This window comes from Podarcis erhardii, assembly GCF_964252035.2.
Source record: "Podarcis erhardii genome assembly, chromosome: 10".
Lineage (NCBI taxonomy): Eukaryota > Metazoa > Chordata > Lepidosauria > Squamata > Lacertidae > Podarcis > Podarcis erhardii.
In genome coordinates, this window is record NC_138500.1 from 23,488,930 (window position 1) to 23,515,788 (window position 26,859).

The window sequence follows — 26,859 nt, forward strand, 5'->3', positions numbered from 1 at the left end:
TACAGTTCCATTTATTTGTGCAGAAGTTTATTCAAATGTTGTAAAGACAAGAAACACCTTTTTTTGGAAATGCGGGTGGAGAAAATCTCAGTAGCTCTTCTGAAAAATATGCTCAAATGCATTAAATGTAACAGAGCCTTCTTGGGTTTTTCCTCTTTCTAGTGGTCACCTTCATTTCCTTTGCTAAAAAGATAAAATCAGGTGTTAAGAATGACAGGTCTCCATGACTTACCTATGCAAGAATTAAGTGGTGTCAGCTTTGCAATCAGGATTAAATGCTTCTAATTCTTTTAGTTCAGTGCCCACTCAGCCACCATGTAGCAGCAGATACATCTATCTTAACTTGCTTCCTTGGACAAAGGTCCCAATGCAGCAACCACTGACCTACAGGAGCTTGGCACCCAGGTTCCCTCCAGCCTTTTTGTTTGTTTGAAGGATTTTTTCCATTCCACTGCAATCTACATACACAGAAACATTCCCATTGTGTGTTATTGGCTGCCTTAAATGGTTGCCTGTAGCAAGTGTTCCATGTGATACGGCCCCTCCAAACTATATGTTGGTTCCACAGTTGTTAAATCACATTGCCATTTCATGAAGTCTTTCTCGATGAATGATTACATATGTGTAAGCCACCCTTGGAGCCTTTTCTGCCAAAGAGCAAGGGTGAAAGGCCATAAAATAATTATACTGTTGCCAAGGCATCTCTCTCATTTACAACCTAAGTAGCATTTTTTTGTATATAAAAGAAGCAACATATATTTCTGTGTATTTGTTGTGACGTGGGCTGTTTTAATTTTGTAGAAGGAAACAAGACAATAGCTTTCCTGAAACCACCCATTCAGTTAATGAATCAATGCAAATTACACAAGATCTTCAGTTGAACCCATTGGCTTCTAATGCCACACCTCTCTCCCAGGTGTAAAGAACTGATGTTTCAAAGTGGAAAAGCTGGAGACAGCTAGCCAGAAATTGATCCAACTCCAGTGGTACCTTGGTTTTCTAACAATCCATTACGGAAGTCCGTTCGAGTTCTGAAATGTTCAAAAACTGTAAACAGGAGCCTCAATACGGAAAACTCAAAACAGAAGCCGCGTTTCCTGTTCGACTTCTCTGAGGTACGTTCAGAATCAAGGCATTTACTTCCGGGTTTTTGGCATTTGAGTTCCGAAATGTTCGACTACGAAGGTGTTCGAAAACCGAGGTACCCCTGTACATGGATAATGGCCTCCCTTTTATGCTGAGATTCTGCCTCTGTATTTATTAGCTTAGGTGCACATCTGCTTTGAAATGCAGCTTGCCCAGGTCTGTAGAACCTGGTGGTTCTACAACCACCAAACAATCTCCAAATATTGTTTAATAGCTCATTAAATGTTCTTTTCTCTTCATTGCTGCTGCATACCAAGCCAATTGCAGATGAATTAAAGCTTCGAAGGTTGTGCAAGAGACAATTTGCCGCTGGTAACAGGGTAGCATGTAGAGGCCTAAATGAGATCTAAGTGGTACGTAAGGAATGAATTACCCTAATTGAAAGCGTGATTTTTATTCGCAGTGTTAAGTTATTATAAATTGGTGGGAGGGGTTTTCTGGGTCACTGGGTTAATTATATGTCATTACTTCTTATAACAAATTATAAGTGGCCTGGTGCCTGTCAGCTTAGTGTAATAGCCACCCACAAACAAGGTAGGGCTTTTTTGTGTATTTGCTGGACTCCTTATGATATATTTTTTTAAGGGCATGATTTTTTTTATTAAGAAAAAGCATGTAAAGAATATGAAAAGAAACTGCACACACAACCCTAAGCCATCCAAGGATGTCAGTGACTTCAACAGCCTACACAGTGTTGGGTGGTGGGGCAGGAGAAGAAAAGGGAAACAGTAAGAAGAAATTTGTCAGTTGAGTGCCTAACAACTTATATGGTGTCCTGGACACAGAATGAGGCACAAGATGATAATCACTTGTAGGGCTAAAAAATCCCTCCCTGCGCTGTACTGAGGTTTTGGAAGAGAGGAGAGGAAAAGAGAGACCTTTTCCCATTGCCAACCTCCAGAAACCTTGATGTAGCAACAATACCCTTGAATTTGAGGTTGGCAGGCATCTCCAAAGCCAAGATTCAGGAAAGGGTGAAAGGTGTATTTCTTTGTCTCTTCCAGGCTGGCTTGAGCTCTCGACAGGAGCATTCTTGTCAGAAACTGGGGATATACTACATATCATTTTGCTGCGGGCCCCACTCAATGATTTTAATTTCCCCAATAACTCAGTTTGCTGGTAATTATTATTAATTATAAACATACAGAATATTTCTAGACTGTCTTTCATTACTGTGTTTCATTAAACAATTACAGGGCAGTATACAGCAAGTATACAGTCTTTAAATATAAGAAGGCATGTTATGCTACAGAGACAAACAATCAGTCACCAACACTCCTAAATATCATAAATAGCTTCACTGCCTTGGTTCCTCCCAAAGGCCTGAATTATTATTCTTGAATGACACAAATTGGAGCTCATCAGGCTTGCAAGCTGTAATTTGGAAATCTCACTGGTCCCAGTCTGAATTGGGGCAGTTAATGGTGTGCACCTACATCAATATATCCAAGCAGTTAGTCTATTAACTAGCTCACTTTGCAAATAGATTGGCCTTGCTAGACTGAGTCAGTTGTAATTATACAACCCAAGCCCCCTTTGACTTATGATACAAATAATCACTCCTATTTTTGGGTCTTCAAGTTCCTTCAGGTAGGCATATGGATGGCATAAAGGTTATCATTTGCAAGAGTGGACTGGAGGACATTCAGTTAACAGGACGTGGGAGGAGTCATCCTGCTAAGCAAACGTCCTCCAGTCCACTCTTCAAACAGAAATTCACAGTAAGACCAATTTCCGTTGCTCCTGATGTGGAGAGGCCTCCTATGAAACTTGTTTGTTTTTCATAATGGGGTGAACTTCAAAGGAAGCTGCCGCGGTGGCCTTCAGCAGTGCAGGAGCCTGCTTCTGACCTTACACTACGGAAGACAGGTTTACCAACCTGAAGCGCTCTCCCTCTGGTCTCAATGGGCAGAGTGAAAGCAGAGACAGCACACACGATACAAACAGAAGCGAAAAGGCAAAGGGCTCCCAAGAAAGAAGCATTCATGAGCACCTGCAAAGAAACAATGTATTAGTGCAACGCTGCCATGCAACTTGGTCAAATGCTTTTTTTTTTTAAGCCCATAGGATTTCCTTTCTAGCTTTCTCAAAGTTTAGCATGTTGGCCAACAATCCAGTGCAGAAGCCTTTAAGAAGAGCCATGAAGCCTATGCAGTCCATCATCCACGTCTCACACTGGCCAGCCAGATTCCTGCAGGAAGCCCACAAACAGCACTTGACTGCAACAGTACTCTTCCCATTTGAAATGTTCAGCAACTGGTACCTGCAGGCATACCTTTTCAGGCTTTAATCTAGGATTATTTTAACATATATGGTGACAGGTGGTGTTGCGACATGTAGTTGTTGGGAATACAATAGTTGGGAATACAATAGTACTACTCTAGCTTAAAGCCCCTCTAGACATCATTTTTTAATTGCATATCCATGATTATTTGTGCTCGTGATGCTATCAGGGGGGTCATACATGATTCCTCTTTAAATACTGTTTGTGTGGCAAAGGTTTCAGGGCGGCTATACTACTTCATTTGCAATCAGTGCACAGCTCGTTACTTGTAACTTTTTATACTATGAATGTTCTGGTTTGTTTTCTGCCCCACTTTTGTTGCACCATAGCCCTTCCAGGCTGGGTAGCATTGGAAAAGCATCACAGAACAACTAATAATGCAGGATAAACACACCACTATTGCGTCAAGAACTTATTGGGGAATACACCTGCACTAAAACAGCAGTCTGGAGGTGCCCTTTGAAGATCCTCCAAAAGCAAGAATAGCTTGACAAAGGTCAATATTAGCTTTGGTATCATCCTCTTATTTAAAAATGTGGATGAGAATACACATGAATTCAGGTCAGAAACCAAAGAATCAAAACAATATATTTAAGTAACTTTATTGAAAGTCATCTTACCTGGGCTATAAAAGGTGCCACCATAGCACCAATACGACATACAGAACCACTAGTGCCAAGGCCAACAGCTCTCATGATAGTTGGATAAACCTGTAATACAGTAATATATAATTCAAGATCAGATCTATAGTATAGACCGGAGGAAAGGGAAACTGGGAAACTGTCAACCGAGCATCTATTGTGGGTCCCAGAGTTTAGGTGGCCGTTGACCCAGAGATGGTATCTGCAGAAGATTCTATTGACAATCTTGTAAAAGATACTGCTTTTAGAAATGTTATTTGGCAGAATCCAGTCAAAAGTAAGGCTTTAAAAAAAAAAAAAGCCCCATTAATTTAAATGAGAAAATACAATATGCTTAATTTTTGTGCCCATTTAGTTTACAAAGGCTAATAATGAAAGCAATGAAAGCATTACTGTTTGGAAATATAAAAATGTTGAATTTTACTTGGTTATTGTTTTGTTACTTGGATATTTCAACTATTTTTTGGGACAGCAAAAAATGATAAAATGATAAAATATTCAATTTCAGGTTTCCAGACATTGAAAGAGATTTTTTTGCCTTAAAACCCCCCCACAAAAAACTAATGTCAAAATCAGCCTCAGCTATTCACTTCTGGACTTCAGATATGCATGAGAACAGGTGACTCAAAGTGGAAGATTATAAATTATTCCATACTTATCTAACATAGATATTCTTATGTCAGCCTATGAAGAACAGAGTAGCATTTACTACCAAGCAAGAGTTGGTCTGAGGTGGTTCTTCTGCTGCACACCAACTTTTATGAGCTGCTAAATCATTTAGGTTTGTTCATGTATGCAATATAAGCATACAATGCTCTGTTAAATCACAAAAAGGAGTGGTACTGTAGTAATGTGTGGATAATACTATCCTTCATTGGTAAGCATGGCGCTGTTTGTTCAAGCACCACCGCCTTTACTCATTAAGAGAGGAAGTATCATTTGGTCAAATCCTGCTCAAGCATATCAACACCATCCAAATCCCAGGAATTGAACAGAAATATTTTTAGCTGTGCACTGCCTGCTTGCTCCTTCCAGCTACCCAGCTAAGGCTTCAACCCGATACTTACTTAGTATGGGAATCTCATTGGATTAAATCATACTTACTTCTAAGTAAATATGCATTTATTATGGAAAGCTATGATGAGAGACCTCTGTTGTGTGTTCCTCCCCTTCCACAATTCACGGCTTCAAAAGCATCTCACCTCCGCTGTGTAAATGTAGATGGTGTTGAAATTTGCAGAGACCAAGGCACGCAACATGAAGAGAAAACCAATGAGGCCCGAGCTGGTTAGAAAAGGAAGAAAGAGGATGCATGGGGAAATTCACATCATTATCCAGCATTTGATTTGAAGTCCTTGATTGTACGTCGTACCAAGAATTCCATAAAGGGGATTTTATATGAATAGCTTCAAAAGTGGTGACCCTTTTCAAAGACAGCACACAGGAGAGAATGGATGCTTAGAGCAGCTGTGCGCGGGCACCCTTAGAATAAGCAGAGCCACTTAGTTGTGGTGCCCAGAAAGTCTGTTTGCGCCTGGATGAGAGCTGGGAGGGAACGGAGAGAGAATGGGAAGGATCCCTCTGAAACGCTTAAAAAAGATTGGAAGCCTTTTTGTGGTTCTAGTCTGCTCCAAGAGAACCCTAACATTGCCTGTTGCTTTTTATGCGTTTTCAGATTCAGAGATTAATTCGGGGATGAGAAGCCTACAGCTCTCTCGATGTCGCCAGAGCTGAAATTACATCAGTCTCAGCATGGCTGATTATCAGGGATGATGGGAGTTGTAGTCCAACAGCACCTGGAGAGGCCCCACAACTTCTCTGTTTTAATATGATCTAAGCTACCTGTGGTGCATTTAAATGGAAGGTTGGGATATAAATAGTTCATATCAGGCTTCCTCAAACTCAGCCCTCCTGATGTTTTGAGACTACAATTCCCATCATCCCTGACCACTGGTCCTGCTAGCTAGGGATCATGGGAGTTGTAGGCCAAAAACATCTGGAGGGCCAAGTTTGAGGAAGCCTGGTTTAAATAAATAAATATGTAGCTTGCAGTCTTATCACAAGCCAATCACACACATCCCAGGCCATATACTACTAGAATGTGTGATCAAAGGTCTCAATAAAATAACTGTGCTCAATTAGATGCCTTATAATGAGTCAGAACATTTGTCTATAGCTCGGTATTGCCTACACAAGGCTCTACTACAGGGACTGACAATGGCTGTCCATGTTTTGAGACAGGATCCTCTCCCAGCCCTACCTAAGGATGCTGGGAATTGAACCCAGGAACCTACAGCATGCAAAGCGGATGTTCTGCTCTGAGCTATGGCCTTTTACCCTATCAACATAAATGTGGCATCTTCTCAGCAGTTTCCAGAAGATACAATAAACTCTAGGTGAGGACAGAATGTTTGTTTACAAAAAAAAGTTAAAACAAAAAGAATACATGAAATCCTTCTGTAAAAGCGGCAAGAGCTATATCTAACAATGCTACCCTGAAAAATCCTGGTTACATAAAAAAACAAAAAACAAACAAACCTTGGAAAGGGCTTCCTAAAAGAACAAACGCTTGGCACCACCCTAATCTCCCGGCGGAGTGCATTCCAATGTGCTCACCGTGTGCCTAAACTCTAGAACAAAGACCTGGATGTTCCAAGCGCCAATGAAATCAGACTGGTATGAATGAGCCAAGTCACAAGAGACGCATACATTTGCAGACAGCGCATAAAACAAAACAAAAAAAGATATTCTAGCAGATGGGCATTTGCTGCTGCCCTGGCCCCTCCACCAAATATGACCTATCCTGCAACCCAAATCATCCCCAGAACTCCTAGCATATAATGTATGGGGTGTTAGGGGAGGGGTAGTAGATACTGCATGGGCTGAAGAGTTTCAGGGCAGTAAAGCTTTGATGTCAGCTATGGTTTTCCCAGTAGTGATGTATGGAAGTGAAAGCTGGACCATGAAGAAGGCTGATCGCCGAAGAATTGATGCTTTTGAATTATGGTGCTGGAGGAGACTCTTTAGAGTCCCATGGACTGCAAGAAAATCAAACCGATCCATTCTTAAGGAAATCAGCCCTGAGTGCTCACTGGAAGGACAGATCCTGAAGCTGAGGCTCCAATACTCATGAGAAGAGAAGACTCCCTGGAAAAGACCCTGATGTTGGGAAAGATTGAAGGCACAAGGAGAAGGGGACGACAGAGGATGAGATGGTTGGACAGTGTTCTCAAAGCTACCAACATGAGTTTGACCAAACTGCGGGAGGCTGTGGAAGACAGGAGTGCCTGGCGTGCTCTGGTCCATGGGGTCACGAAGAGTCGGACATGACTAAACAACAGCAACAACAGCAAAAGCTTTGATGCCCAATGGAGTTACTCAACCCTCTCCTTAGAAGAAGCAGAAAACCAGTATATCTCCAGCTCTAGCTCTGCATATATATAGATATAGATACCTGACTCATCTGTACCACTGAAACAACATAATTCATTTTTGTGTGTGACATATTCTCTCTCTCCCTCTCTCTCCCTCTCTCTTTCTTCTCCCTTTCATAATAACAAGGAGGTTTATTGCAAGCTTATGTAAGTCAAGCAATTAACCAAGATTAAAGTCTTGGTATTAATCAGCTGGTACACTTTGTTCACCCTGGCATCCTCAAACATCCTCCACTGGCACAAATGCCCTTCATTGCCAGGAGCTGCATGCTGGAGCAAAACTGGTTTGAAGTTCACGCTGCTTCGTCATATAATTTTTACATTAAAGTGGCCATATTGACTCAGCCCATAGTTTAGGCTCACTGCCTAGAGTAAACAGAGAAACTATACGCTTCCTAGACATTGCATGTAAAGGTACCCCTGACTGTTAGGTCCAGTCGTGGACGACTCTGGGGTTGCGCGCTCATCTCACTCTATAGGCCGAGGGAGCCGGCGTACAGCTTCCGAGTCATGTGGCCAGCATGACTAAGCCGCTTCTTGTGAACCAGAGCAGCACACAGAAATGCCATTTACCTTCCCCTCTGGAGTGGTACCTATTTATCTACTTGCGCTTTCGAACTGCTAGGTTGGCAGGAGCAGGAACAACGGGAGCTCACCCCGTCGTGGGGATTCGAACCGCCAACCTTTTGATCGGCAAGCTCTAGGCTCTGTGGTTTAGACTACATCACCACCCGCGTCCCCCCGCCTTTGCTGTAGGAAACTGTAATGTATATTTATTAGAAGGCAAAACTGGACGTTATCTGGCAAATGAAAGTTTCCAAACCGGCTTTTGTTGAGCTAATGAAGGTGCAAGAGGTCCTAACTATAAAGGCTTGCCCACTTTTGAGCATTATTTGAACATCGCCGGAGGTGTCCACACCTGCACCCATTTGTATATACGTGGCAACTTTGGTCTTTTCTGGTCATGCCACCAGGCCTTCTCCCTACCTTAGTTTCTTCCCCACAGGTAAGGAAGGAGAAATTCAGTGGAAGAGGAGGAGAAATGTGATGTCAATCAAGTAATGTGTACAAAAATGTGTTTATTGGGATAAAATGTGCTTTAAAGTAAAGTGCACATATTTGGTGGAAATAACAGACAAAAGTGCTTGAAAAGCTGAGTCTGTTGGGAGAAATGTGCACTCAAAAGCTGGTGAATTTTCATGAGCAGTTGTTTTTAATCACAATCTGATGTAGAGATGTGCAGAGAACCAAACTGAAGAAAAAATGAGAAGCGGAGAGAAACAAAGATTGACAGATGGGCCCGTTGCTAGTTATAGGGAAAGGCTGTGGGAAGGAGGGGTTCTTAACCTCTTCCAAATGTGCCGGTTTTCCTCAGCAAATGTCCCCCAAGGTCATTCCATGCCCCTGTCTAGGCTTACTTCTGGTTTCAGAAGTTAACTGGGGAGAAAATTAACTAAAAACAACTGAGGGGTTGCTGTGCAGGGGAGAATTGGCAGGACCGCAAGGGCTAAACACTCTCTCCTGCCTGCTGAATCTCCTCTGCAAATCCTCTCCTACATTAGCATTGAGAACCCTGAGTTTCCCCCATGAATTATAGTTCTGTCACATTTGTAGGTGCACCAACTCCAGGATTCCCCCTGTTTGGTGACCTCCTGCAACCCTCAAGATGCCAGTTACAGTCAGCTGGAGTCTGCTAAAGTTCTAGATCAGCCTTTGCCAAACTGATGCCCTCTGGGTCTGATGAGCGCTGCAGTCAAATACATCTGCAGGGCATCAGGTTGGCAGTGGCTGTTTTGGATCAAGCTCTCTGTGGCATGCTATATTGGTAAAGAAGCACATTGCTGAGTTTCTGCAGGCGCCGGAAGCATCCGCACTGCAGATAGCTCTTGCCATCTTTAACCCTGACCAACTATGAAGAGTGTAGTTCCTGAAACAGGAATGGCCAGTCTGGTAGGGAGGGATGAAAGTGAGTTGCATTTTCAGAATTAACCGACTAGCACACAGAGTGTAGACATCACCGGTGCCGGAAAGGTGTGAGGTGCAGTGCAAACAGGACTTTTTAAATCTTACTTTGCACGCACACCCCCCCCACCTGAAAACACTTACGTTGAAGTGCATATATTGAGCAGGAGGAAGAACACGGCAGTGCATCCCATGGTGATTGTCAGGCTGAGACGCCTTCCCAGAAAATTGATGCCCAGAATGTTTAGAGGATTTACTGGAAAACAAGAAAGGGGAGAGGGGAGAACGTCAGGCTGCAAAATCAGATGACCCGACTGAGATATTATGCTGTGTTGATACCTGCCCCACTCCAGCCTCAGGGGAGACACTTTCAACACCTACATGCTTTATTACTTCGCTGTGATTACTGGGAATGTTTTGGACATACAGTGGTACCTCGGGTTAAGAACTTAATTCATTCCGGAGGTCCGCTCTTAACCTGAAACTCTTCTTAACCGGAAGCACCACTTTAGCTAATGGGGCCTCCTGTTGCCACTGTGCCGCTGCTGCATGATTTCTGTTCTCATCCTGAAGCAAAGTTCTTAACCTGAGGTACTATTTCTGGATTAGTGGAGTCTGTAACCTGAAGCATCTGTAACCCGAGGTACCGCTGTATATACCTCACTACCAGAGTTAATGCAGGGGAAAGGAAAAGTGGCAAAAGGGCCACAGATTTATTTTCTTGAAAGCTCATTAAGAAGAGAAATGGAGACATGGTCCCAGTCACAGTGTCTCTGGCCTAATACTGTGTAAGGGGGGACAGTACAAGCTTAAACCAACAATGCTCTGGATTAAAAATGGCCACAACTTTATTGCATAGGCAGCCCTTTAAGCGTTGCAATGATTAGTGAAAATAAAAAGTAAATTATCCCTCCCAGTACACTTCCTAAGATTCCTTTGTGTGGGTCTGTAGCTCCTGTTCTGTGACCTTTAGAACAGAGGTGGGGAAGATGTAGCCCTCCAGATACTGTTGGACCACAACTCCCATCCTTCCTGACTGCTGCCCATTCTGGCTGGGGCTGATGGGAGCTGGAGTCCAGTATTATCTGGAGGGCCACAGCTTCCTGCCTCTGCTTTAGAGATTTCCCCACATCCTGTTTTTAAATAGATAGAGCAGGAGACATTACATGCGATCTCTCCAATTGTGCTGATGATCATGATCTGGTAATCAGAGGGGGCGAAGTGATGACAGAGGCAAGGGCTGTGGGTCTCCTCGGAATAATCCCCCAACTCATCCCCTTTGCTGGTTCCTCCTCCCCCTGTGGCACAAACCAGATTCTTCTCCAGCAACTCTGCGCTGGCCAGGATGATACCATAATAAGCAAAGGATATCCCAAGCCTATGAAAAAGAGGGGGAAATGTTAGAAAGGAGAGCAACCGAGGGCATTGGCGACAGCATTTCAGCCAGTTAATAACACACAGAGCTTGACTACTGTGGGATCTGAAAATAATTGCAATTCATAAAACAGCTCTGTGCTATAATATGGAAACAAGGCCTGCTATTAAATTACACCTCTGGAGCACTTTTCAACAATTACAAATAAATCCTAGTTTCATTGAAGTAGATGCCGAAAAGTTAAATTCTTCAACATAGTGAATATTTCACGGATGTTCAATATCACCACCTGAATGAAGTATTTTAAAAGGATATGAAGCGGGGGTTTGGGGAACAAACATCACAACTAGAAAGAGACCTGTTAAATGATGTCTAAAATGTATAATATGTGACTGGAATGGGAGACAAAGGATGAACAAGTGAAATCTTCAGTGATACACTGGGCAATAGATATTGGTCATAATAGAAATTGAAGCATGGGAATGTTTATGGAACGTGGATATAAAATTTACAGCATGTTATAGTTTAAGAGAAAACTATATGAACATGTTTTATAGATGGTAGCTAACACCTAGTAGATTGGCAAAAAATGTATAAATCCAAATCAAATATGTGCTGGAAATGTAAAGAGAAAGAATATGTGGTGGTCTTGTAATAAGGTTAAAGCTTACTGGGAAATGATATATAATGAACTGAAAAAGATGTTTAAGATAACATTTATTTAAAAAACCCCAGAAGCTTTTCTTTTGGGAATTATGGGATCAGAACTACCTAAACAGTATAGAAATTTATTTATGTATGCAACCACTGCTGCAAGAATGTTATTTGTCCAATAATGGAAGGAAGAAGAGGTCCCAATGAGAGAAGAATAGATACAGAAGTTAATGGACTACGCAGAAATGATGAAACTAACCGGGAAAATAATCTGAACATCTGAAGAAGTGTGCATGCACACAAGAGCTTATACCCAGAACAAACTTAGTTGGTCTCTAAGGTGCTACTGGACAATTTTTTATTTTAAAAAAATTATATTGGGAGAATAAGAAATCAAGCTAACATTATTATTATTTTAGAAAGGAATGGAAATGGTTTATTGAGTATTTGCAAACCAATTGTAAACAGATTAAGACATTTCGCAGGATTAATGAAAAAACCTGCAGTTTCAAAAGGAGGGGAAAGCAACATCCAAACACCCAGAAACATGTTGCCCTTCCCTGCTCCTTGCTTGCACAAGGCTTTGAATGTGCTAGCGGCCTGAAGGCAGTGATGGGCTGGATGAGACAGACATACTCTGGGTGGCTGGTTCTCCAGCCCAGGAATCAGGAGGGCAACCTGTTGCACTCCCCTAGAGAAACCTATGGCCTAAAGGAACAGATATGTAGCCTGAGAATGCTCCTCAGTTAAAATCTGTCAGTAGAGGACCAAGTGTTTTGGGTGTCAGGAAGTGCTTACATCCATCTCCAGCCGGTTTAGCTGGCTATGGCCATTCCTGGACAGCCTGGTGTCATGTTCTGGTGACGTCCCACTTGAAGCACTGCCATATACTCTGTGTGGGCCTGCCCGCAGACATAATCTGGAAGCTACAGCTGGTGCAAAATACAGCTGCTGAGTGGGGGAGCAGGTTGGGCCCATGCGCTACCAATCTTAAAAAACATTGTTCTGACTATTCATGAGCTACCAGGTGCAATTCAAGATGTATAAATGCTTTGGGGCCAAAGCACTTTGAAAATTGCCTCCCCCAATATCAACTAGCTCTGGCCTTAATATCCATGTGGGGAGGGGGAGTCTTGCTGGTGGTTCTGCTGATGGGTGTGGTCCAGCAGGGCCTTCTCTGTGGCAGCTCCCCATTTATTACAATTCTATAGTTCTATGAAATTCCTACCTGGGTAAAGGTGAAATGTTACATGCAATGTCTGTGTATGTGAATCTATCTATGCATGGACATATAACTCTCTTACAGGTTTACACTTCTACATGAAGACTGTATAACACATCAGCGCTAAATGTCTTGATCATTAGACATTGAATAGTCTATTGGAGCAGAATTTTGAACATATGGCCAGATTGGCAAAGGTTCTGTTCACATGCTAGCATGTACTGGGGAGTCTACCAAGACTAAGTCCCTCTTCTAGTTCTCTCCACCCTGAACCCATGAGCCACTTTTTAGACAGATGAGCAAAAAACCTCAACTTGAGCAATGAAGGGACTGGGAGTCCGATGACAGGTTGCAACACTGCAAGAGAAAGCAAGCTCATTATGCCCCAAATGCATGGACAGGTTTGCTGTGTACGTACCACTATGTCTCGCAGCTATAACAATGTGTTTAGCAGAATTCAGAGTGTGTGGGCATGTGGGCATGTTTAAGCAGCTAAATGACATGTCCAACAGAGTAAGATCATGGACTGAATTTCTGGCAAGCAGCGGTTGCACTGTAATTCTATACAATAGCACCACTTCAATGGATCTAGACATTTACAAGTGCTTCTCATACAGTCTTATAATCTGTTTTGTATTCATCTTTTATCCACATTTACTTTCCCAAATTATAAAAGAGAGAGGGAGCAATAGATTTTAAGCGGAATGTCATTAGCTGCAATTCTGGTCCCTCTGCCTGCAACACAGAGGCAGCTGGCAGAATATAGTCCTTTTCATGAAATGGGGAAAAAAGGGAATTGTGAGTTCAATTACCATAACCAATTTTCTCCCATTCTGACTGACTAGTTTCTGAATAATAGCTTTGATCCTTAGGATGCATCTGAGCCTACTCCCTTGACCGATTCCATCGATTTCAATTTGCTTATGCATTGTCATCTGAAAGAAGCAAATCAAACACATTTACCATATAATCCATATTTGCAAAGTTGTCCGTAAGTACTTGGGATCCATTAGGTCTTTGAACCTACCCCTTCTTTCCTGAAAAGAATGGAAAAGGAACAGCATGAAACACATTAGGAATGTGTGGCTGAAGCCCTGAAGTCTGCAATTCTGAAGCCCCAAGCTTGGAGGCAGTTTCAGGGGTAGAGTCCATGTCATCTAGCAAAGTGGAAAGATTCGTGGAGGATGTATCTGTCAACGGCAATTAGCCATGACAACAAAATATACAGAGGTAGCATACTTTTGTATACCGGGTGCTGGAGAAAAGGGCAGGGTGTCAGGGAATGGCAAGGCTGTGAAGAGTTTGTGGCAGAGGCAAGAGACCCAGGCAAGGGGACCAGTGATTTATGGGATGTGCAAGGCAGGAGCCAGGGGAGAAGGGAGAGTCAGGGCAGTTCGAGGAAGGCACACAGGACATGATGGAGGAAGAAGGGATGGTTCAGGCGAGAGACAGGTCCCACCATCTCCTAGAACTAGGAGGGGCTTGAAAAGGGAAGAGCAGCAATGACTTCCTTGCAGGAGAAGTCTCAAAGGACAGCATGTAAGCCAGAAGAGGGGAAGGGCCCTACTGTTGCTGCAACTGCTCCGTAGGGCTCAGACCTGTGGGCCGCTGCCTAAAGGCTAGAAGTAGTAGTAGAAGAAGGGTTTGGATTTGATATCCCGCTTTATCACTACCCTTAGGAGTCTGAAAGCGGCTAACAATCTCCTTTTCCCTTCCTCCCCCACAACAAGCACTCTGTGAGGTGAGTGAGGCTGAGAGACTTCAGAGAAGTGTGACTAGCCCAAGGTCACCCAGCAGCTGCATGTGGAGGAGCGGAGACGCGAACCCGGTTCACCAAATTACGAGTCTACCGCTCTTAACCACTACACCACACTGGCTCTGTAGAAGTGTATGTGTTTGTGGAGCACCAGGGAAGCTGCTGTGTTTCTCTTGTGCTTCTTCCTCATCTGGGATTGGCCCTGATACAGGGGAAGGACATCATCTCTGTGTCCTGTCTGTGAGCACCTGGAATAAAGCTAAATAAAACTAAGAGCCAATGAAATAAAACTAAGAGCCAATCAGCAGTGGGAACCTTCCCCCCCCCCCCCGCCCAAGAATGCCACTGATTTAAGTGAGAAGTCCATTGTGGGCTGCAGCCAATGGTAGGTGGCAAGAGGGGGATTCTCTCCCCCTCTCTCTGCCTTCCCATTTCCCTTTCCCATACTCTTGGATACGCCATCTCTGTGGGCCACATGAAATTATGGTGTGGCCGGCATACAGCTTGTGGGTCAATTTCCCCCAATCTATTTTCAAAAACAAACCACATCTTTCAGTGGGTGGGCAATGAGGACTAGCATGAGGATTTAGCATAGCCTTCACTCCAGATGCTTTGAACTACAACTCACAGCAGCTCTGCCCACGCTGGTTGGGGCTGATGGGAGTTGTAGCCCAAAAAGTCTGGAGGACATCAGGTTGCCAAAAGCTGGCTTAGAGGATATATGAAGCTGCTGACATTCCATGTTTTTCCTTCCCTCACCCTCTACCTTGTAAACATATAGATTGCTTCTGTGTGTCCGCATGTGGAACAGGAGCTGGCATGCATTGCTGGTTTTTCCACCCTCAGATAGCCGTATCCAATACAGTAGTACCTCGGGTTACATACGCTTCAGGTTACAGACCCCGCTAACCCAAAAATAGTACCTCGGGTTAAGAACTTTGCTTCAGGATGAGAACAGAAATCACGCAGCGGCAGCAGGAGGCCCCATTAGCTAAAGTGGTGCTTCAAGTTAAGAACAGTTTCAGGTTAAGAACGGACCTCCGGAACGAATTAAGTATTTAACCCCAGGTACCACTGTACTGCAAAGTAGGTTAACTGTGTTAACCTATCCAAAGTAAGGAAGGAGGGCATGAAAGGGTTGAGGACTGAGAGGAGCTCCTTGTCTTTTGTCATCTGATCAGTCTGTACAATGGCAGTATTCTGAATCTTACATCAGTGGGTTCTACCAACTTTCCTTCAGGCATAACAGATCGGTTCATCTTAGCAATCCACTGGAGCGTTGCAAGAGCAGCTTTATCATTCCCACAAGACACATTATAGCGAGCGGACTCGGGGATAAACTGCAAAGGCAAACAGGTTAGAAAAGTTAAGTGGCAGAGCTTCTAGCATCACCTTGCATGTTACAGCCTTTCTGCCAAGTTCTTACTAACATAAAGAGCAGATTTTACTTACTCTTGCAAGCTTATAGAACTCACAGCAACATTAATACAAAGACACTGTGTTGGTCAATTCACACCACACTTTTCCCGTCCACGTGAGCCATCCTAGGGCAGGTGCACATGGGGACGAGCGTGAACCACATGTAATTAGTCAGAAGACGTCCTGGGAAATGTGCTGCTATGATCATGGAAATTGCCGCTATCTATATCCACAATTGCCAGACCACATAGGTTTGTCTTACATGGCCGAAGACTGATCAGTTCAGCAAGCATGTACAGGCATTTTACATGACTTAGCCTACAGCAGAATATAACTGTGTATACTAGTAACTTGGTTGTAAGTCTTCCAAACCTTAAATGCTAGGAGGAGAGCAATGCCCGGCAGAGAGGCAATTCGTATTAGCCACCGCCACCCAATGGTTGGGTTAACCACTGATGCCAGTCCAATAATTAATAAGGAGCCTGCCAACCAAAACACCTGTCAAATGGGGGAAAAACAGAGGTTAAAACACAAGGTGTTGGGATTCTCTTCTCATTATTTGTTTTAGCAGCTGTTCCTCTCCATACAGTCACATCAGCATTCATGATTTCCTTCAAGCTGCTGCTGCCACATAAAATATTATTAAGCAAAGAGATTTAGTTATGCACTCTGGCTTCCGACTACGAAACTGTCAATACGGATTTTGATAAAGTAAGCAATGTACTCATCAACTTGGCCCTGGAAGGTTGAATGTCAGCTGCCAGACTTTCTCAGAATGTGATATATGGAGCATCCAATTTATTGGAGAATAAATTTATTCCCTGGATAAAGGTGCACACATTTCATGATGCAAAGGGTAGCAACACAGATAGACGATGGAGCTATTTCACAGACAGAAGCAATTCTGGGGCAGGTGCAATTCTGTGCAATTCTGGGGCAGGTGGAAGCCTTATAGAAAACACAGAAAATCCTGAGGTGTGTTTTTTCGTATTGAGTCTTTCAAATTTGAGTTGGTGTGCATGTTCAAAAACAGGCCTCATGTGACACACCTGAAGACAACCATAGAAGCAAATATACCTGCAGTCACCCAGACAGCACAGCTGTGAGCCAGACTGAGCCAAAACAAACTTGCAGCAATTTCCACATTTTGTTTTTCAGTGAGCATAACTTCTAACTTACCTGCGATAACGGCAACATATAGCCTCGGTATTTTGTAGGCAGAAATTCTGTTTTTATTATAAGCCTAAAGAATGAGGAGGAGGAGGAGGAGGAGGAGGAGGAGGAGGAGGAGGAGGAGGAGGAGGAGGAGAGAGCAAAAAAAATGTTATAGAGAGACAAAGAAATATATAAGCCATATCCAAGTTTATTTCCATGGTTCCAGCTGGCCCAAGTTGTGATTCTGTGACTGGCAGTGCCTGTTTCTGCATTCTGCTCACTTGGTAAGCAATAGCTAGATATGTATAGGAAGATAGTCAGCATCACTCCAGGCGTTCTTGGGCAGCTGATTTGGCCTGCTGCTGATGTCTGCTCCCTGGACCCTCACCCACACAAAAAACAATTATTGACCCAGCACTCCGAGCAATGCCTGATAGCTCAACCTAGCCCTCCTTTCAATTTACCCCCAACTTTACTGCATCTACAGTGCTCCTATCAGTCTGGGGCATTGTGAGAATTTAAAGATGGCTAGACCTACTCAAGCCCTGTCGTTAGAGCTTCCAGTATAGCCAGAAAGTCCATCACAGCCAGAAATGGACCTCGGGGTCTCAAATTTCAGTGGCACCCTGTGCAATGCCAAAATTTGGTGCCCCCACCTCTTGCATTCCATTCGACATCTTAGCTGCAGCATCCCTGATGCCCTGCACCCAATGCAACCAAACCAGATGTGTTCCCCTAAATTCTCTGCTACAGTACACCAGAGGACACTTTGCCCAGGGCAAACCTGTATATGCACCAAAAATTCACAGAGAGATGATATGGGGGAAGAGCCATAGCTCAGTGGTAGAGAATCTGCCTTGCATGCAGAAGGTTTCCCATTTAATCCCTGACATCTGAAACCCTGGAGAGCTGCTGCCAGTCAGTGTAGGCAATACTAACCCTAACCCTATCACTTGTCCTGTGTCCAGAAGGCAGGGTTTTCCCTTTGCCCCGCTCCTTTCCCAAGAAAAACGCGCTCTTTAGCTTTAAATCGGAACAAATGGCAATCCGCAGAAACCCAATTGCCATTGCTCCGATTGAGCACTAAAGAGCAGTTTTTCCTGGGAGAAAGCAGCAGGATGAGAGGAAGTGTGGATAAGCCCTCGGGACAAGGTAGCTTGTGCCTCACTGCAACCAGAGTTTCCCAGAGCAGCTGCAGACCCAGAAGCACCTCCCTAACTGCAAAACTGAGTGATCAGCAAGTACATATTAATATGGATAATCTGTCTTCCCGGTGTGGCGTTCTCAGCTGTCATCTGCTGATGCTCCTACTCCCGTGCTGTTTGCAACACAACATTACCCTTGAGCATGGCCAGAGACTCCGCATCCCACCATGGTCCGGAGGAAGACGAACCAGATGTATGAAGGGGAAAACGATGTCAGCAAGGAGAAATAGGCTCCCCAAATGAAAGAGATGAACAAAATCTGAAAGGGCAGACAGAGAAAGGAGGTCAGATGACACCCAAGCAAAACTCCACACTGGCTGCTGAGACAGTATTGAACTGTGCTGATTTAATGTTGCCTAGGGCCACCCATCCATTGTTCAACATTTCCAGTTCTACAATACCCATGGGGCTATTTAGAAAACATCGGAAGGCAGCCCTGTGTAGGGAAGCTTTTTAAAAACGTTTAAGGTTTTATTATGTTCCAATATATATATATTGGAAGCCGCCCAGAGTGGCTGGTGCAACCCAGTCAGATGAGCTTGGTATAAATAATAAAAGTTATTATTATTATTATTATTATTATTATTATTATTATTTATTGATGTGTGTGGAAAGAACTGATCATACTTGCAGCAAATTATGTGGGTGCTGTATTTCCTTATACTATTCCCTCACTACGAGAAGTGAGGTCACAGGGAACCAGGCAGAGGGTCTTCTCGGTGGTGGCGCCCACCCTGTAGAACGCCCTCCCATCAGATGTCAAGAAAATAAATAACTAATCTGACTTTTAGAAGACGTCTGAAGGCAGCCCTGTTTAGGGAAGTTTCTAATGTTTGATGTTTTATCGTGTTTTTAATATTCTGTTTGGAACGGCCCAGACTGGCTGGGGAGGCCCGGCCAGATGGGTGGGGTGTAAGCAATACATTTATTACTACTACTACTACTACTACTATTACATCACATGGTTTGGCTGCAGAAGGCCCCAGGTTCAATCAGTTATAGTGATCCTAGACAGCATAGCATGAAAAGATCTTGGTCTGATATGGTGTAAAAAAAGGATTGCAAAATAAATAACTTACTTCCTATGTTGGTTGGGAGAAATGTATCCTGCTACATCTCTACATGTCAGGCTGGTGTTAAAAACACAGAAGCACTAAAAGGTAGCGGCAACTTTGCCTGGCTTTAAATCGGAGACCCAACCAAGACAGAGCATCACTTACTTTCCAGCGGCCGTATCTATCAGCTAGAACTCCAAAGATGACACTGGATATCATATAGCCAAAAAACACCATCTGAAGGGATTGGAAATAAATGAATCTTGGTAAATTATTGGGCACTCAGACCAAAGGGAGAGTGCCATCTAGGATGGGTTTTCTGTCTCAAGCATATTGTTAGAAATCTTAACTCTGAACTTATACAGTTGTAGCTTGCATCCCGAATGCCCTGGAACTCGGATGTTTTGGCTCCCAAACGCCGCAAACCCAGAAATGAGTGTTCTGGTTTGCAAACGTTCTTTTGGAACCCGAATGTCCACGAGGCTTCCACGGCTTCCAATTGGCTGCAGGGGCTTCCTGCAGCCAATCAGAAGCTGCGACTTGGTTTTCAAATGTTTTGGAAGTTGAATGGACTTCCAGAAAAGATTCTGTTTGACTTCCAAGGTACGACTGTATTTGCAAGTACTTCAGTGTTATGACTGCTGGTTTTTAATGCTGTTCCTGTTCTTCTTTTCTTTAATGCTGCATCTTTACTTTAACACTCTCTATCCACCCAGCATCTGCCATCTAACCAGCTTGTTCTTTTTTGCATGTCTTCGGTTCATCTTAGATGCCCTTTCAGTGCCAGTTTTGCAACCCTCACCTATTTCTAAGAACCCCTTGAATATTGCCTCCAACCAACCATACCATCCCCTTCTCTTTCCTCCAGAACTCCTCTCAGCTTCAAATTCATGTGTCTTAATTCTAAATCTATCAATTCAGCCTTTGCCTATAATTTACTAACATCACGTCTGTGTAGGTGTTGTTCAATAGCAATCTCTCAACCAGTTATTGCATCCTAATCAATCACTTCCTTAATTTTCTCCCTGCTTCCTCTTGTGTCTGAACCTCTTTCTGAGCCTCTTGAACTTTTTATCATCGCTTTTAATTGCTTCTGATACTTCATTAATTTTTCCATTAATCTTGAATCTCTCTCATGAAATAGCTCCTTAATGCTCTCTTCTCCTTTCTTAGATTTCTCAGCTTCTCTAGCTTATTTTCTCTTAAAATTCTTTTTCCTCTCTCCAGTCTTCATATTTTTTCATTCATTAGAGAAAATGTCCTTTATAGCCTCCATTGCCACCTGTATCTTCCCATACTCTCCTCTATCCAACTTTTAATCTTTTCTCTGTCGCATTGTAAGAAAGTCAGATTTCCCCTTTGTATTCATATCCATATAATTAAACTTCCCAGCAAATTCTTCCATATTCTACTAAACCATAATGCACATACTGAACACTGATTTAATCAGTTAATCAAATTTCCAATCACATAATCACTTAATCAATTTTCCAATTAGTATATGTAAATTGTCCAGCGTACTGCGTAATCAAAAGAATTAATTTTGACTACAATTCCTTTCTTAAATGTTATCATGGAAGTTTATCAGCATTTTAGCGCTATTTTCTCCTAATACAAACATTTCTGCAAACAATTTCCCCTAATACAATGCACTTTGTATTAGGGAAAAACTGTGTGCAAAATGTTCTGTAGCAGGGGAAATTGTTTGCAAAAATGTTACACACACACACACCCCATAACTATTATATGCATTTTTGTACACATTACTTGCTCGGAGAATTAAATTGCAATATTTGGAGAAGTGCAAAGGATGACTGCATTTCAGTTTGCCTATTGCTTCAGGAACTGTGAACTGAAATATTTTTTTCTCTCCTACCCTAGAGCATAATGTGAGAATTGGACCAGAAAGGATGTTATTATTGACATATCAAAATACACAGGGGCAGGGAAGAGACAACACAAACGTTCCTAGCTAGATGGTTAAAAATACGATGGCTGTTCAGTGGAGGGAAATGCTTTTTCTACAGCTTCTTTCCCCACCTTTATCAACCTAGAAGAAAAGTAAGAAACTCTACTCACTGTTGTCACTAAAGCCACCTGCCAGTTTCCAAGTTGCCACTCGCAGCGGATGACAGGACCCACCACAGCGATCAACATTATCTCCATGGCCTCAGCCACCTTCAGGGATAAGCACATGCAGTTACCATATTTTTTTCGTGTATAAGACGCCCCCATGTATAAGAAGCCTCCTATTTTGGGGGACTCAAATTTAAGAATTTAAGAGATGGCTCAGAGTTGTTGAGCATTTTTTTGGAGGGGGATTGCCAAAAATCGCTCACCCGCACGCAGCGCAAAACCCGCCTCTCGTCTGTCCCCTTGCCGCCAATTGCCAGCCCAATTGCCACAGTGTCAGCCAATCAGCACCAGGCCTTGACGCAGCAACCAATAACACGCCCAATAGCCGCTGACAGCCATGGAAGCAACCAATCAAATGCCCACCCTATGCACTACCCATGTATAAGACAATCCACATTTTTTAGCATAATTTTTAAATTAGAAAAACAGTCCTATACACAGAAAAGTACGGTAACCTTCCACCATTTCACAGACAATAAAAACAAGGACTTGCTTATCACCCCCCCGCAAGTTCTCATACTGTCATGGGCCAAAAGTCAGCTTCACTTGAAGGAGTAGAAGGTGACTCCACCTGCTACTGATCAGCCTTCTTGCTCCTGATGAGAACCAGCTGGCTCCAGCTTTCTTCAGCAGGGTTACCAGCCTTACTCAGTTGCTGGAAACAAGATTTGTCCTTCCTGACCAGACCTTGCTGCTTCTTGCTTCTCATGACCTTGGACCCTCAGCTTTCTTGACTCCCAGATCATCTGACTACATGAGCTGAGATCCTCCTGATCTTAGAACGGGACTGAATCTTGTATACGGACTCTGCCTTCAGGCAAGTAAACCCCTGAGACTTAGCTGGTTGGCTGACTTCTCCCTCCACTGAGCTCTGCCAGGACTGTGACACACACTAAGATACTCTGCCTGAGACCATCCCCATCACAGCCTTCCCAAAGCTGGTGCCCTTCATTTCTTGTTGGACTCCAATTTTCATCAGTCTCAAGAGGCATGGCCAATGGTCAGGGATGATGGGAGTTGCAGTCCGACAACATCCAAGAGAAGGCAGCAGGTTAGGGGTTAAGACTCAGAGTTCCTGATTACTAGAGAAGGCACTGTGTGAGGTCACTTCCCTTAAGAGTTTGGATTTGATATCCCGCTTTATCACTACCCAAAGGAGTCTCAAAGCGGCTCACAACCTCCTTTCCCTTCCTCCCCCACAACAAACACTCTGTGAGGTGAGTGGGGCTGAGAGACTACAGAGAAGTGTCACCCAGCAGCTGCATGCGGAGGAGCGCGGAATTGAATCCAGTTCACCAGATTACAAGTCCACTGCTCTTAACCACTACACCACACTGGCAATCCCTTGAATTCTCTGGTGGGGAAAAGGCAGAGGGTTTAATCCTTTCTACTTCCCCTTGTCTCAAAACTCAGCCCCTTTCCTACCATGATTCTGAGGCAGACGGAAATCTCTCTGGTCTCCACTCAAGTAGAGACTCCATTTTTGAACTCGACTATGTATTTTATAATCTAGAAGTAGAAATTGCCTGCCTTGTTTCTGTTTCTGTTACTGTTGGAATCCTCAGGCTGGATAATTTGCAATAAAGCTGCATAGCCTAGTCCCCAAGTTTCCACTTTAATGCCAGGCAGAGGGCCTTCTCAGTAGTGGCACCCCCCCCCCATGGAACACCCTCCCTTCAGATGTCAAGGAGATAAAGAACTACACAACTTTTAGAAGACATGCAAGGCAGCCCTGTATCAGGAAGTTAATGTTTCATTATGTTTTTTTAACATGCTGTAAGATGCCCAGAGTGGATGAGGCAACCCAGTCAGACGGGCAGGGTATAAATAAAATGATGATGATGCAAGGGATGGCATTTTGAACTTGGCTGACTAATTGTTTTAACAAAAAATTCCTTCCGGTAGCACCTTAATGACCAACTAAGTTAGTTCTAGGTATGAGCTTTCGTGGTCACATGAAAGCTCATACCTAGAACTAACTTAGTTGGTCTTTAAGGTGCTACTGGAAGGAATTTTTTGTTTTGACTATGGCAGACCAACACGGCTACCTATCTGTAATTGTTTTAAGTTTAAATGTTCTGCTCACACATATGAGTAAGTGGTCAAAAACCACCTCTCAAATCCGTATGTTTTACAAAACTATTCTTTCAAAATGTTGCACATAGATGAATATTTTCAGAATCAGAAACTTACACCTGTGCTGCCCATGATCAAAAAGAGTGCAATGTGAAACCTCCCAAAGCCAATTGTTTCTACAGCTTCTTCCACCGTAAACGTTTTCTGCTCTAAAACGTCAAGAAAGAGAGGCAGTGTTAGTAGTAGTAATGCCACTGTTGTGGAAGGCTTACGGAACACCCAAGCCAAGAGGGTAAACAAGAACTTTATTGTCTCTTTCCAGCAAGAACGGAACAGCAACAGGAAATTCCTGGCCCCACCCCTGGACAGCTGAGTCTAGTGCCACCTAGTGATTAATCTATATATGGACACTATCCACACAGAATCTACAGCCTTACAAAAGAGAACTGGCTTGCTATCAAGCTGCTGTGTGAAACGATCAGGAAAGCTCTGGGAGTTTTCAAGAGCACAAAACTTCTACTAGCTTAAATGGAATTAGATCTTTTAGCTGCCAGAATCTTTGAAGATTAGGGAGGAGGAGAAATCAGCAGAATCGCCCTGGGGGCAGAAAATAGAGCCGAAATGAATTTGGAAAGGGAGAAGGATCCTGAGGCAAAATTTTAATTCAATTTGCTGGCAAAATTTGAAATGTGTATTTCCCCACAACTGGTTCTCTCTCTCTCCACCCACCACCTCAGTTCTCAATTATGGACACTTTTATCTAGGGATGCTTGAGCAATTTAGCCTTTGCAAATTGTCTGATGAAATGACCAGATTTGTACTTCTGGGATTAATGTGCAAGCCAAGATTCAGCTGTCTACTGGATTTTGCTCCTTAAAGTTGCGATGCTGGTATTGATAACTTAAATACATCAAAATACATATTTACATATACATTTTGGGAGGATCTTCAATTATGCATTTATTTATTTTTACAGAAATGGAACAAAAGTATGGGTTAAACATGGGGGAAATGTCCCAGAATAGAAAGAAACAGATCTACCAACTCCTGTTTTTGAAAATTTTAAGTACTGAATTTAGCCAGTTGGTTGATAACATTATTCCCTTGGTCTTACTTGTGCAAAATGTCATTTCAGATTTAGAATGAAGCATGGACAACTCCACACTACAGAGGCATGAATAAACGTAGGGGAACTCAGACCACCAGAAGAGTGACTGAAGCTACCATTGGACTTGAGAATCAGACGTGATTTAGTCAACAACATCCTTCCTCAATGGTTCCTTCCAGATGTTTCGGACTTACCACTTCCACCAACCCCAGCAGATCAACACACTTAGCACACCTCTTTGGGAAACAATAGAAACACAACTCTAGAAGGTCCTCAGCTGCAGTTGTCTATCAGAACTTGGATGGAAGGTTAGTCAAAAACTGCAGGCCTCTTGTGGGTAGAGAAAGAAAAGAATGCCCAGAAGTAGATTACCTATCTTTGGCTCCTGTTTCTGAGTTCCCATTTCCTCCAGGGCAATGTCACCTGTTCCTTCTTTCTCCTTGTCATCCATCTTCAAATTATATTAGTATATTGAGGTTTTGGCTGGATAATGTATTGGTTTCCCTTTACAGTTAAAAAGAAAGAAGAGGATGATGGTAAACCAACATTTCACAAACTGAATTTGTGGCATTGGTGCTTTAAATGTTCATAGACTGCTGATATTTATTGAATATTAACTGCATTAAGGTCCCAAGATTCAGCCCAGGTTAGCTCATGAAGAGATGTATACTTAGATATAAGGCATATGTTGGGGGGAAAAGATGTCCCCCCCCCCGTCCTTGGCAGTTGGTGACATAGTTTATGTCCCAGGTTAATCTCTTTAGTATACCCTAGGCATAGGGAGGTGTGGCAAGATTTGTGTCTCAGCAATCGCTAATCATATAACAAGTATCTGTATTATTATTAGTAGTAGTAGTATTTATTAAATTTGTATATGTATCTGTTTAAGCACACTTGATCTCTGAACAGTGTGAGATTCCAGGCGTTTACCCACACTTCGGCTTCCTCAGAATGTGCAATTGCGGACACTGTGGTGTCATTAGGATATATGGTTTATTTACATATATATACATCCTGAGCCTACAGTAGAGGGGTGCACAGCATTAACACCCCAAAAGGGTCTTGCTTCCCCCATAGCCGCAGCTTTCGACCCCAGAAGAAATCAGGCATGGTTCTGACTCTCGGCTGCCCAGCCTGCAGCCTGCTTCTATCTTCTAGCTCACAAACCTCAACTCCATCTTTTGTCTTTTTAATAGACAGTTGAGGGAGGGAGAAGGCCCGACCCATTTGCTTTCTGGCACAGAGCCACTTCTTTTTTTTAACCTTAGTGACCCAAACTTAGAGGGTCATGGCCAAGAAGCTGGTCTGGCTGTTCCAGCAATTGAATCCACTCTGGAATTAGAAGGGACTCGGCCATACTGCCTTCCGTTTCACCAAACTTACAACAACAACAACAACAACAACAATCCTATTGCAAAGAGCAAGACCCAAATCCGCAGCTATTGCAGCTGTGCATGACACAAGGCAAGGCGGGCACAGTTTCTTCATCCTTGCCTTTAGTGATAGGAATAAAAGAAATCTCCTCTTACCCTGGTTGCAGGGATGAGCAGCTACAGATCTTCGACCCCTTCAGACTGGTGCGAGGGGTGTTCTGGAACATGCCATTGATAAAAGAATAATACATTAGTGGTGCATTTATACTGGACAGTCCACACATAATTCTGCTTTATTAGTTGTTCTGTGATGCTTCCCCAGCATGACCGCCATCTGGATTGGGTACACTTTTGCAAAAAACATCTAATGCATTAAACACAGTTTAAAAATCCAAATGAAGTCATCATCTCCCCTCCCTCCTTCTGCCTTGGGCAAGAACAATAGCAAGTTTCTTATAAAATGATAACTGCATGCATGTTGGTATAATTTGAAAACCTCGCAGTAACTGAAGAGACAGAAAATCACAGCAGGAAAGTGGGAGTGCGGCAATGTTTAGCAGAGGTTTTATGATTAAGGATGCAATCCTGCACCCAGTTTCCTGGGAGTAGGGCTCATAGAGCTCAATGTGATTTAGTTCTGAGTAAATATGCACAGGATTGCTGACGGCCATTCAATGCTTAGTTTGTGACATTTTAAAAAAAGGAACAGAGGGAGATCTTCATGGTTCGCTCATCCTGTTTAATATTCTCCCAACAGCCTTGAGAGGTAGGCTGGGCAGACAGATAGCATGTCTGGCTCAAACTTCACAGCTGAGTGTTGCTTTGAATCTCTCCAGCACGCTCACCAGTCTGCCACAT

General features: G+C 43.2%; 1 protein-coding gene across 4 annotated transcripts; it reads right to left on the reverse strand.

The window, feature by feature from the left end:
* SVOPL (SVOP like) lies at nucleotides 1-25,132 on the reverse strand. 4 transcript variants are annotated; one of them, XM_081878949.1, is made up of 15 exons: nucleotides 25,001-25,132; nucleotides 23,638-23,729; nucleotides 21,388-21,486; nucleotides 19,474-19,545; nucleotides 18,388-18,512; nucleotides 17,073-17,136; nucleotides 16,266-16,391; nucleotides 15,686-15,814; nucleotides 13,682-13,755; nucleotides 10,634-10,845; nucleotides 9,612-9,723; nucleotides 5,274-5,355; nucleotides 4,051-4,140; nucleotides 3,026-3,139; nucleotides 1-183 (listed from the first exon to the last, which is right to left on the reverse strand). In XM_081878949.1, exons 1-15 carry the CDS (start codon nucleotides 25,077-25,079, stop codon nucleotides 172-174), a joined length of 1,482 nt encoding a protein of 493 aa, XP_081735075.1. In that variant the 5' UTR covers nucleotides 25,080-25,132; the 3' UTR covers nucleotides 1-171. The 4 variants fall into 4 exon arrangements, with proteins under 4 accessions (XP_081735075.1, XP_081735076.1, XP_081735077.1 ...); XM_081878950.1 differs by lacking the exon at nucleotides 23,638-23,729 and having other exon boundaries at nucleotides 25,001-25,059; XM_081878951.1 differs by lacking the exons at nucleotides 23,638-23,729; nucleotides 25,001-25,132 and adding an exon at nucleotides 22,016-22,065.
* Nucleotides 25,133-26,859: the final 1,727 nt, after the last annotated feature.

Bases quoted from the DNA above. Each gene is read 5' to 3' on its own strand.
- SVOPL (XM_081878949.1), bottom strand. From the start codon at position 25,079: ATGGATGACAAGGAGAAAGAAGGAACAGGTGACATTGCCCTGGAGGAA. The intron at 17,137-18,387 runs GTAATGTTGTGT...CTCATTCTTTAG, and splicing joins GTCTCTGGCCATGCTCAAGG to GCTTATAATAAAAACAGAAT. The intron at 5,356-9,611 runs GTAAGTGTTTTC...TTTTCTAACCAG, and splicing joins CTCAATATATGCACTTCAAC to CTCGGGCCTCATTGGTTTTC.